This window comes from Coturnix japonica, chromosome 3, assembly GCF_001577835.2.
Source record: "Coturnix japonica isolate 7356 chromosome 3, Coturnix japonica 2.1, whole genome shotgun sequence".
Classification (NCBI taxonomy): Eukaryota; Metazoa; Chordata; class Aves; order Galliformes; family Phasianidae; genus Coturnix; species Coturnix japonica.
This window is the reverse complement of record NC_029518.1, coordinates 95,703,980-95,716,975: the sequence shown is the minus strand read 5'-3', so window position 1 is coordinate 95,716,975 and position 12,996 is coordinate 95,703,980. Positions and strand designations below refer to the sequence as shown.

General features: G+C 48.2%; 1 protein-coding gene across 2 annotated transcripts in view; it reads left to right on the top strand.

Moving 5' to 3' along the window:
- Window positions 1–210: 210 nt before the first annotated feature.
- Window positions 211–12,996, top strand: part of ASXL2 (ASXL transcriptional regulator 2) — a 65,492-nt gene continuing 52,706 nt past the window's right edge. The window contains exon 1 of one of the 2 annotated variants that reach the window (XM_015859722.2): window positions 211–451. In XM_015859722.2, the coding sequence (XP_015715208.1) occupies window positions 395–451 (57 nt within the window). In that variant the 5' untranslated portion in view covers window positions 211–394. The remainder of the gene's footprint in view (window positions 452–12,996) is intronic. The other variant, XM_015859723.2, reaches the window with a different exon arrangement.

The window sequence follows — 12,996 nt, the reverse complement described above, 5'->3', positions numbered from 1 at the left end:
GCCGGAATGCTTTGATAGCAATGGTGTAGGGGAGCTGTGGGAGGGACAAGGACTATGGCACTGGGTGACAGTGACTGAGTGGCACTGGGTGACGGTGTGGGAGGGGACCCGCAGATGGTTGGTGGCACAGAGGGGTGGAGCACCGCGCATGCGCGACTCAAGGGGGCGTGGCTTTCCTTAGCCCCGCCCACCCGCCCAGTAGGAGGGGTCACGCGGCGGGGTCACATGACCGCGGCGCTGTACAGTCGGGTCCCAATATGGCAGCGGCGGCGGGCGCGGGGGCTGCCGGGGTTGGGAGCGCTCTGCATTGAGGCCAACGGCGCTGGTCGTGGGGCGGGTGGAAGGAGAAAAAAAGCGACAAAATCCCAACCTCCAACCCCAAACAGCCAGAGACATGAGGGAAAAGGGCCGAAGGAAGAAGGGAAGGACATGGGCCGAGGCCGCCCGGACGGTAAGTGGGGCCTTGAGGAGGGAGGGCGGCGGCCTGGGCCTGAGAGGGGGGAGGTTGAAGGGGGAAAGACTTTGTGTGTATATTTAAGTGTGTCATATATTCGTGTATATTGGTATGAAGGCTGATATTAAGGCTCTTTAGAGTCATAGCGCCGCTGAGGTTGCGAAAGACCCCTCAGGTTATCAACCCCCCCCACCCAGGTTACCAACCCCAACCCACCCCCCATCACAGAATGACCCGGGTTGGAAGGGACCTCAAGGATCATGTAGTTCCAACCCCCCTGCCTGGCAGGGCCACCAAAACATACACATTTACTAGATCAGGTTGCCCAAGGAGACCCCATAGATCCCCATTGAGAACTCCATAGAACCCCATAGAGACCCCATAGATCAGGTTGCCCATGGCCCCGTCCAACCTGGCTTTGAACACCTCCAAGGACGGGGCATCCACAACCTCCCTGGGCAGCCTGTTCCAGGGCCTTAACCACGTCTCCTAGTGAAGAACTTCCCCCTAACATCAACCTAAATCTTCCCTCTTTTAACTTAAAAACCATTTCCCCATGTCCTGCTATTGTCAGCCCTTTCCAAGAGTTTACTCCCCTCCTGGGAAGTAAGTTCCCTTCAGGTATTGAAAGGCTGCAATGAGGTCACCCTGGCAACCCTTCTCTTCTCCAGGCTGAACAAACCCAACTCCCTCAGCCTGTCAGTGCCCACAGCCCACGCCCCTCAATGCCACATCCCCATGTTCCTTGAACACCTCAATGGACGGTGACCCCACCAGCTCCCTGGGCAGCTGTGCCACTGCATCACCGCTCCTTCAGAGCAGGAATCACTATTCAGTATCCAACTTGAACCTGTCCTGTTGCTTCTTGCCCTTTGCTCATCTGAAGTTCAGCTTTTGCAGCCTCAGGTGGAGCTGCTTGGGATGGACAGGAGGTGAAAGCAGCTTGAGTGCTGCAAGGCCAGGTGGGAGGCTGGTCAGCTTGCTTCTTCCTATGGCATTTAGGAACGTGGTTTAATAGGGGAGGTGGTTGTGGTGGTAATTTACATTGTAATAATGCCTTTCCTCAGTTGTGGAAGGGCCAAGCAAGGTTGCCTTGTGTTATATGAACAAGTTGCTGACCCCAGAAGGAGAACTTGAGTGTGACAGCACTGAACAGGCTGCCCAGGGAGGTGGTGGAATGTCTGGAGCTATTCAAACTCAACTGGACACTGTGCAACCTGCTATAGGAAACCTGCTTAAGGGGATGGGACTGGGGGATATCCTGATGTCCCTGCAGTTCTGAGATTCCTGCCTGCTGATTTCCTTTGTTTCAGTCTGGTTTGGAGCTGGATTTGATGTGTTTCCTCTGAGCCTGTTGAGTTGGGTGTAGAGAAAGGGATATTAAGCAGGGAAGCTGAATAAGTGGGATCTGTGCTGGACAGGAGGGCTGTGTGATAGCAGCAACACTTGGGAGCTATCTGTGTGTGCAGCTTCGATTCAACCTAATGGGAGAGAGGGCAAGGAGTTGGGTTAAATCCCAAGCATCCTGACAGGTATCTGTTAAAACAAGACTTGAAAAGTCTGGCTAGAAAGCAAATGTAAATAGGCCTCTGTGGTTGAGACTTGCAAGCACAAACTCTTCATAAACAGCAATTTCTTTGGAGCTTGTATTTACAGCTTGAAAGGCATCAGAATAGTTGCTCTTGGGTCAGGAGATACGATGCAGATCACTATTATAAGAACGCAGGATGTGTCCCACAGGTGTTGGTTTCTCTGTGTATGTTATGTGTGTGTATATATATACATTATATGTAATGTATACACTAATTTATGGATTTCAATTATTTTTTCCCTAATAAGGATGGTTGAATTTCCAGTTCAGGCTGTAAGTGTGTGCAGATCTATTCCAGCCCCGTGTGTGTTGCTGTTGCTATTCCATCCAACGAGCTCTTCCAAAACCCACTTAAAAGCTGAACGTGCCTATATTGAAGCTGCTCAGAGAGCTCTCAGCACCGAAGGTTGCGTGTTATCCTGGGTCACGTATCCAACCTCATGGCAGAGGGAGCCAAAATGAGCAAGTACTTGCCAAAACCTCCCCTTTGGCAAATGGGTCTATTTGTGTATGTTAAAATATTCTGATCCAACTCCAATTCCAGCCTTCACAAAGTTCCCCTGCATCATCTACAGTTTGAACTGATGCCTATTGGTTCTTGTCTTAGCTTGTGGAGTCGCATATGGCTCTCAAATAGGCTGTTCCGCTCCTGAAAGGTATCATAAAACATGGGCAAGCTTCTCTTTGCTTTCTGTTGTGGTTTAGCTCTCCGTGCTTGTGCATGGAGCTGAGTTTTGGGGCAGGTTTAACACTGAACTGACTCCAGGTGGGGCGGAAGGGGCCCTGACGGTCACAGCTGGTAGGGCAGAGTCATAGAGCTTCAAGTATTGATGGCAGCGTGATGTCCCATATCCTGGTGTTTGTGTCTGTCCCAGCTCTGTCTCCTCGCTCCAGCTCTTGCATCACTGGCAGTTCATGGAGCTGAAGCAGCAGGAAGCTGCTGTTCTTATGGTGTCGATGTGGCTCTGGGCCAGCTTAGTCCTCCTAAGGAGCTGCTTGGAATCAGGTGGCTGCCATCCATGCAAAGCAGGGGCCGGGGGTGTGGGGAGGTTGCTGACCTAGCTGCATCTGTTGCAGTATTTCATCGCAGCCTTTTTTGCTTGCTTAGATAGTGTGGGCAGTGGGTGTATAGATGGCTATAATTCAGTGGGACTTAAAACCGTGCTGGTTTTTCTGCGTTTTGGGGCTATTAATGGGAACAGCAGTACAGTATGAGGGGAGGGAAGGGTGCCCCATGAGGGCAGTGCTCAGGGAGGAAGTCAGTGTTGATAAACAACCTCTTTCTTATTTCCTGGCTCATTCAGTAACCTTGCAGCTGCAGATGACTGTTAACTTGGGCCAGTGGCTGCGTTGACTTATGAAGTCCCTGTTATTAAGGTATAAAGCTTTATTAAAGTAGGCAGCCAACGCTGCACGGAAGGTAAATGCAGTGAATAAGGCTCTAACCTGGACTATACTTTCCTACAGCCCTGTGGTAAAGCAGCAGCACTGCAGACACACCAATACGTTCATGAGTGCAGGTATGATGTTATATGAGGCAGCAGGACTTGGGTAGTGCAGTAAAGAAGCCCTGCATTATGGTGGAGGTACCCAAATTGCCAGTTCCCTTGCTTAATATTAAGCACCATTCCTGTAACAAAGCTTTATAAACCAGCAAAGATCCCGGAGCAGCGGAATACTCTGCATATCTTTCTGCTGTGCTGCACCGATAGCCCCTCAGTTGCTGTTTGCTGTCAATGCCCTGCTGAAATCCAAGGCAAGGAATCCTGGTGTTGGCCAAGAGCCACGTGCAGGTCATCTTAGTGCTTTGTTTGTGTGCAGGGAAGTGTACGCTGACTCGTGCCAAGCTCAAAGAAATTTGCTGTTTGCTTTTTGATGGGGGGAGTCCACCCCTTGTGTGACCTGACAGGGGCTGAGTGCTGGTGCTCCAGGCTGGCTCTTTGTCTCTCCTGAATGCCCCTTTGGCTTGGCCGTAGTGAACACAAAATGCCTTATTTCATGAGCTCAGGTTGCTTACAACAGTGTGTTTTCTTGCTTTTCCTATTGAGTGGCACTGACTCCTGTTGGCTTTGGAGGGTGGAAATCCAGTGTCCTCACCTATGTGTAGCCATAATGAAGGCGAAGACATTGGAGTAGGAGTTCTTTGCAGCGCTCTCAGCTCTACCATGGGAACCCATCTTCTGCTGCAGGGTCTGCTTGGATTACTGATATCAACTTAAGGAATGAGACAGCGTGTCAACACAGAGATGGGGAGCATGGAGCACACAGCCTGATGCAGCCCTCCCAGCATATAGTAAGGTTATAGAATCATAGAATGGCCTGGGTTTAAAAGGGTTGCAATGACCATCTGGTTCCAACCCCCTGCTGTGTGCAGGGTCACCAACCAGCAGCCCAGGCTGCCCAGAGCCACATCCAGCCTGGCCTTGAATGCCTGCAGGGATGGGGCATCCACAGCCTCCTTGGGCAACCTGTTCCAGTGCATCTGGATGCCACCCTTTCTGTTCAGAAGAGATGGATTCAGGCTATCGGAGCAACCCCTTGTCTGTAAGTGCCTGGCTCCATTTGCTCATTCCTATTCCCAGAGTGAAAATCTACAAAGGTTCAAAGCCTGCTGCAGAAATATCCAGGAGTTCAGAGGGATTCTGTAAAACATTAATTTGAGGCTGATGGGAAGGGACTGACAGCCTGGCAGACAGCACAGATAGATTTCTGCTGCTTATTTCAGCTGCTCGGCTGCAGCTCTTCAATTTATAGGTCAGCAGAGCTGGATTGTGCTCACAGATTGGTTTTCAGAGGGAAATAGTACTTGGGTCTAAGATGCACACGATGCCCGAGGTTGAGTGATGGGTTCTCAGTTGAAGTGCTGAAATCAACCAGGAGGAAACAAGAGGAGGGTTTGGAGCACAGCAACCCTTCCTGTTGTACTGCAGGGCTGCAAAACTTGTGTAGCTGCACAGGCCTGAGCTGCAATGTGCCAACTTTAATCAGGTGTTAGTGCAGAACTGCAGCTTTCTTTGCATCTCTTGTCAACCATTAGCACTTAGATGTATTTTCCTCTTGTTCTGGCAGGGCTTTTTTGAAAGGTGCTTCCTGTAAGATCCCTGCACATGCAAAGTGATGGCACCCAGTGTAGGTTGTGCTCTGTTGGATGCCTCAGATGGCTTTTCCCATGTGGAAGCTTCAAGTTGATGCCGATATGGCAGTAGAGCTGGAAAGGGGTGAGGTGGAAAAGAAACCCCTCTAGAAAGCAAACAGGTCACAGAACCTGACCTTCTCCCACTCAGCCATCCAGTTATTTACCTGTCTTTCTACTAATTCCCAAGCCGTGGCAGAGTGATCCAGTTGGGAATGTCAACCCATGCGTTGCTACAGGGCCCTGCCTGCTGCTGCTTCGGTACAAAATCAGACTGGGGTAAGGCAATAAAAACATCATAAAGCTGGTCTAGAGGCAAACTGCCAAGGTTCTGTCCTTATTTAAAGCAATAGATGCAGTCACAGATAGTAATTTTAAAGAGGAGCTCAGCTACATGTTTGCTTGGGCTCTTTAACTTCAGTATAACTGCAGAGGTGTGCACTGGACTTGTGCTCCTCTGCTTCCCTCCATAGGGGGGATGTTCAGGTCTGTTTGTGCATCGATTGCCTGCAACTCCTATTAAACCAGTTGCATAAAAAGAAGTGGATGCTTGATCTGTTTCGTTGTGTGACTGTGGGGTTCTCTGCAGATGTGGTTAGTTTGATACTTTGGGAGGAATAAAGACACAGAGCCCTTGGTGTAGTTTTCCTGTTTCTTCAAGGTCTGGTCCAAATTCAGGCCCTGAATGAGGCAGCTTCATGAGGAGTACTAGAAATATCCTCTTTGGTTGTGTCTGATAGCCTCTCTAATAAAATGTGAGAAGCCAGATAATGAATTAGGCCCGTTGCTTATGGTCTGCTGATAGCATGAATTGCTGTGGATAGAAACAGTGAAGTACGTGGGGTGGGTGGAGCTGGGTGGAGGATGAAGTTTAGGTGGCAGCCGTGTAAGCTTAGTGCTCATTAGCTGTGGCATTAGGGATTAGATGAGCCAGAAGAGTGGTCACGTATTGGCACAAGGTGCCCAGGGAGGTGCTGGGGTCACCATCACTTAAGAGCAGTGGAGATGTGGCACTGAAGGAGGTGGTCTATGGGCATAGGGGGGTGGCTCAGCACTTGGCCCTGGTGGTCTCGGAGGTCTTTTCTAAGCTCAGTGATTCCATGATTGTATTTGTGTCGCATGTGGTAGATGTAATGTGTTCAAATGCTTCTCCTGGCTTTATATGGTGACAGCCTTCAAGTCTGTTGTTCAGGCGCGAGGTGTTTTATTGATACTGAAATGGAATGTTTGGCCATTCTGATCAAGTACACGATGGGACTGTGAATGTAGAACTGCTCCTCCTCAAATCAGTGTGGAGTTCTTATTTTCTTGCTTAAAACTAGGTATGTACCTATAGACTCTGCAGCATCAGGAAACATGCATGGCATTATTGAGCCAGCTTGGTTACATGCTTCCCTGCTTCTTGTGTTTAAAACCTGAGGATTTCAGTTCTTGTTAATAGTGAAACTGCTGTGACAACAGTTGACTTCCAGCCAAGAGGTCCCACAGATGTATTTTAATGCATCTCCTGTGGGGTGGGACTGAACTTCCAAGAGCACACAATAATTCAGTGCCACTGTTGGTGGCCACGTGTCCTCCTCCAGCTCCTTCCAGTGGGTTTATATACACTAAACTGTGCTGCAGACCGATGTTCTGCTGGATTCTGACTAGAAGCTGATTTGATAAGATCATTCCCTTAAAAAATCCCCCTGTTCTTTTACAGACGAGTTATGCAACCCAAATTCTGCTAGGACAAATTCTCTCTTCTCTCCCTTTCCATGTGGGGAAAGTTGAGCGAACTCTCAAACCTCTTACAAGCCACAGCAATGAACATTCACTCTTACAGCTCCCAGTTAGGCTGTTCAGAAGCTCTTTTCGAGCTCCCTCTCGACTCCTACCCAATATATCATCCCCCTGAGATTCAGTAAACCCTCATACTCCTTTATTTCCCCTCATGCTTTCTGGCATGCGATGCACAAACCAAGTGTTTCAAGGGATTTGTGTCGGCTGGAAGGCTGCAGTAGATTTGTGTTCCTGGCAGCATTTTGCAACATAAAGACTTCAAGTTGAGTGGTGAGTTCTGCTTTCTCCCTGTACTGTCTTATGAAATAGCGAGGGACCTTTGGAGATGCTGCATGTGAAGTTCAGGTTGTCGTTATGATGTGGACATCGCTGACCCTCCACTAACAGAGCAAGTAACACCTTCTCTTGTGGTTTATGCCATTTTATTCCTATGGCAATCCTTGCCCTCTCCCAAGCACGTCCTTCACTGCATCAGCCAGGATTAGTTGAGCTCTCTCTGCTCCTCCACTGAGCCATAAATCCCATTCTTGTTGTCACCGAGTCGGTGTTTGTTTCCTGGTACGGTCATAACCTCCCTTCATTCATCATTCCACAGTCGGTTTGCAGGAAGGCATGGAACTTAGCGCAGGTTGTTTGCTGGTTGGAATAGTGTAGTTGATAGGTTTGGGCTGAGATTCAAGTCTTGTACCTGTTTTGAAGTGTTTGTGTGAACTATCGTTTCAGATCTGCTCTATTTCTTCTGTGTAGGTTCTTGAGGATCGTGTGAATGATTTGGGTTTGAAGGGACCCCTCAGTGCTCTGCTTACCTCCCTGGTGTCCAGCTAACCTGCAGATCCCAGGCCTTGAAAGCTGAGCAGCATAAGAAAATGGCAATGATGGAATGGCAATAATGTGTTTATCCTTCATCAGGAAGCTGATGCCTGAGCTCGGATAGGTTCTTGTTCCCTAAATAAACCATGTGAATTCAACACATTTCAACCTTCTCATTTACTTCAAGCAGGTACTTAACAACCTGAAAACCACATAGGACAAGGCATATACCCCAGCTCACCCATCTCTCTTAAATCCCTGAGTACTGCTGGGTTATAAAACCCCTTCCACACTTGTCCTCCATTGAGTGTGTTAGCAGAGCCTTGCTTCTATGGGAGGCTTTCAGCTCTATGGTGGGGAAATGGGAGCTGTGCAGCCAATTCTTCTGACAAGGGTTTGGACTTGAAGTTGAGCTCCAAACTCTGTTCATTAAAGTCAACAATCTTTATTTACACAGCTCCCCGCGAATATCACGCTTCCCTTAACTAAGCAGTAAACGTACCTCAGATGCTTTTATTTTGATGTTTCAGGCTGCTGGGGCTTCCTGTCTCTTCATCCTAATGTCTGCTCTAGAGCTGCGTGCTGCTCAACGTTTTCCAGTCCTGAAAGGAAAGAATGAGTGTTAAGGTTTCCTCTTTGCTGCAAGGGGAAGGAATGTGGAAAAATAATATCCTGCAAGAGAAGTTCCCTGCTTCAACTTACTTACCTGTATATTCCATGGCTGTTTGCATGTGGAATCCACGTGCTCCAGCACTGGCTGTCAGGGTTGTATCTTTATCCTATGGATATCTCAAAAGCTGCAGAAGCTTTGCTGTCTCCTGTTGAGTCTGTTCCAAAGCTTGTTTGCTACTTTCAACATGCAGGATTTGATGAAAGCTGCTCCTGTTCCCTTTCCTAGAGGCAGAGTGGATACGGTGAGATACAAAGCCTCGCTTGCAGTGTTTAAAACTAAACAGAACCACTTAAACCAGCAGAGCCCAGCAACCTTCCAGCTCTCACTGCTAGAACCCAGCCAGATGGAAGGCATGCAGTGGTTTGGGTAAGACAGGCATGCCTGAGCAGCGACTTCGGAACAGCTATTGAGGTTTTCTGGCAGGCACTGTGAGCCTCCTGCCAACACCCAGCTACTCTCTTATGGTAACGAGATTCTTGCATTTCAGGGGCTGCTCAGCTGGATTTGAGTGAGACTGAGGAGCTGTAGGAGTTTGTTCTGAGATATTTCTGTTCATTGCAGCCAGGCAGTCTCGTCAGCAGCTCTTCAGGCTCAAGGGAAGGCTCTTGATGTTAGTTCTCACTTCAGGTCAGTGGCCGTGGGTTTCCTGAGGTCCCTCTGCTTTGGATTTCTACCTGGTGTGGAAGCTGAAACAGGGATGGGAACCCATATAAAAGAGCATAAAGATGATAACTGTTCTAGTGGAGATGTTCCAAGTCAGGCTGGGTGGGGCTCTGAGCACCTCATGGAGCTGTGGGTGTCCCTGCTCATTGCAGGGGAGTGGGACCAGATGCCCTTTAATGGTCCCTTCCATCACAGAACTGAGCTCAGCACGAGTACCAGGATATAACAGCAGGGTGAGAAGAGCTGCTGTGAATGGGAGGGAGCTCTGCATGAACAGCCTGCACTGATGTTCTGTATGCAACAGCAAGCCTTAAGAGAAGGATGGTATTGCAGATCATGGCTGACAAGTCCGTGACACTGCACTATGCAGCTTGGCTGTATTCTGGCTGTAACATGCTGGTCTGAGTGCTTCCCTTTCCTCCCATGCCCTATTGTCAGAGAAGGGCCCTGCTTCCTGTGGTTCCTATGATGCTTGTTGGTGAAGCAGCATCTGCTGTACACCCAGCAGCTCGTGCTGCTGCTGCTATGGGTCACTCTGTGCCCTTGCACTGCCTTTTCTTTTTCCATGGAGCCCCTTGATTTGAAGCCGCTTGACAAACAGAATGATACAACTGATTTGGTCTTTCAAAAGGTATTTTTAGCTTGGATTAGGTCCCCAATCTTGTTTCCCACTTAGCCTGCATGGACACATGCGCTGGCAGAAGGAGGGGAGCTGCGGCACAGGGCAGTGGGTCAGCAGCAGCTCCATGTGTTAATAGCACATTTGGTCACTTGGATGCACAGTTTCTTGGCAGTAAGCAAAGTAAATTAACTTGTTGAAGTTTGGGAGCTAATCACGTTGGTTGTAGCATGTCCGTGCTCTCACACCAGCACTGGACGTGGCTGCATTCAGCTCTTTGCTCCAGGCAGCACAGACCTCTGAAGTCTGTTTGCTTTGAGGCTTCCTTCCCTGGCTGCTGCATGCAGTTCCTGGCCCTCTGCCCTGTCTGCTGTTTGCTTTGTGATTTAGGTTATATTGGGCACCATCGATCTGCACCGAGTGAGCCTCACTGAGCACTGTGAGCCTGCTCAGGCTCCTCGTTTCATAACGCGCTTTGAGCTTAAGCTCAAATATTTTGTTTCCACAAATACTGAGAGCCTGAGATCACTTGTATTTCAAAGTGTATATACGTGTAAAGCTGACAACTTCATAGTGGTTTTTCATCCAAATTCTGACTTTTTGTGCTGTGTGGAAGAGCCAGAGCACACAGCCAGGTGCAGTTCAGCGAGTCTCTTGCATAATAATTCTCTTGCTAATAACACGACCTCCCCCTCTCATTGCTCTGTGTAACACTTCAGCCTTCCCAAGCCTTAAGCATGCGGTGTATTAATGCAAGTGTTGCTGTTAGTCTCCATTGATGGACTTCTGTCCCTTCTGGCCCCCTTCACATTTGTTTGCTGCTTTCTGAATTAAGGTATGTATGCACTAGGTCTGAAAGCTCTAAGTTTTTATTGCAGAGCTGATTGCTTTTGGCTTTACCCATAGGAATCCGTCCCAGACTCAGGCTTCTCCCAGTGTTTGAGGCTGATATAATGCTGCCAGCGCTGCTTCCTCTCTTGGATCTGCATCCAGGTGGGAGCTCTGGCAGCTTGCAGCGTGGGCACTGAAGGGAAGTACAGCTGTCTTACTGATGGGAAAAGCTGGTCACAGATCCAGAAATGGTTTATTAGGAGCTGTGCTTTGGTTTCCACTGTGTGATGTCCTTAAAATGAAACATCCCCAAATGCAGTTCTGATATGCTACAGTCTTAGATGCTGCAGGAAAGGCCACACGTGCTGGTATATTTAATGACACTCTGTTTCTAATGGCATAGAATTGCCCATACCATCTTGGCCTCGTTTCTGGTTCAAGCCATGAATAGCATTTGGCTAATTGGATGAGCAGGAGAGACACTGCAATATATAGGTCAAGTCCCTCTGTCTCTGCCCGCTACCTCTGCCCCTGATCACCTGGGAAGGATCCACGTGCTCATTTAGCTGTGAACTTTGCTTTGCTTAGCAATATTATCCCACTGCAGGAGTGTAAAAGGACATTTCCACTGTTGCTCCTGTGGTTGGAGTCCCTGTATGAAGGGAGGTGAGAGCTGCTGGTTAGGGGTGAGTTTGGGTTCTAGCCCATTAAGGTGTTCCTTCTTATCAGGTCTTGGAGAATGATGGGTAGTTTGCTAGGAAAAAGAAGTCAAGCCATTGCTTGACGAGTTGCCATGAAGCTTTTCCCTTACCTTTCAATGCAGGCAGGGCATGCTGTCATAGTTATTTGAGGAGAGCTTCCTCTAATCGTTTAGAGCCCTGCTAAATTGAGAGTTATGGCTAAGTCTTGTGGCAAAGAATAAACTATTAGAAGAGAACGTAATGGTTTGGTCCAGTAAGCTGCTTTTGCTGGGCAGCTCCTGGGGGAGGGGAGGCCTGTTCTTAATTCCCTTAAGGAAGGTTTTAGCTCCCTCATTCATGAATGATTCATTGCGGCCTTTTAAGGACTCTGCCTGCTCGTGGTGTAATGCACTTTAGTGAGGTGAATGCTAATTTGGTGCTCTGGAGCTCTCACTCAGCCTTGAACTTTGGCACCTGTGAATGTGTCTGTGTAGATTTGCTTCCTGTGGTGAGTGCAGGACCTTCCCTGTAGTGCTCTTCAGCCCAGCAGCCAGCAGCAAATATTGGGTTTGGTGGACATTGCTGAGTTTCCTGAAGCCCTGAAGTCAGATCTAATAGGAAGGAGCCATTTTTTCCAATGTATTCTGCAGTCTGGTGGCTTTGGAGAAGAGTGGATGGGACACTTGGTACCAGAGTCTTGTCTTCCGACTGGTTTGGTTTGAGAAGCATCCACTTACAGTTGATACTCAGGGATGTATAGTTAAGTGCTATATTCCATTATCTTGCTGGAAGGAGGTCCCTGATGACCACAGCTCTGTATTAGAACTGTTAGGCAGCATACTGAAATGTCAGGAGCAGCCTATCTGTTCACTAAACACAAAGCAATAGCAATTGAAGATGTCGTTGCTTTATTCCTAAGGTGGGTTTTCTTTTTCCTTTGCAATTAGTTGTCAGTCACTATAATAGTAGCTTTGTCTGATCCTGAAGCTCGAAGGGATGCTCTTCCTGTGGTTTCCACTCCTCCTCCTGTCAAAGAATTGAGGAAAGTAATACAGTCTAAAATGAGGAGATACAAAACTCATCTCTACCCAAAGATTCCCATGCACTCTAGAGCATTTGAGGGCAGTGCAGAGGAGTTCAATATCCCATATCTTGCAGATGCTGCAGCAGTCATTTAATTTGTTGCATCCGTCAATAGCAATGGTAGCACTCATTGGTTTGCAGATAATTGTTCAGTGTATCTACAGAGCAACTTGACTGTACCAATGGCCAGTACCAAAGAGCTTCACTGTTTGTGTATGGTCTTTAGTCTCATTAAAAGGTCTCATAAGTGTGTTATAGCCGATCCGGTGTAGCACAGAGGAATGGCTGGACAGTTCCCAACAGGGTGCTTTATCACTAGGTTTGGGATGGGAAGTCTATTGGTTTCATCTGAAGACGAGATGAAGTCTTGTTTGCTCCCTTTAGGTACTGAAAGGCTGCAATGAGGTCACTCCTCAGCCATCTCTTCTCCAGGCTGAACAAGCCCGCACAGTAATCAGAAAGGCCTTAATCCAGTATGGCATTAAAAGGGCAAAGGAGAGAAGCTGCTTGAGGTGTATCTGTCTCCTTAAGTCTCTTCCATCTCCCTGTACCTGGTTCTTCTTGATCAGCCAGTAAAGCAGCATGCAGTTGTTCTGTATATCAAGATGGAGACTGCTCTGCTTATCTACATAGGCTGAGATTTGAAACGCTTGCAATTTGGCATGATGCTTGAGGTT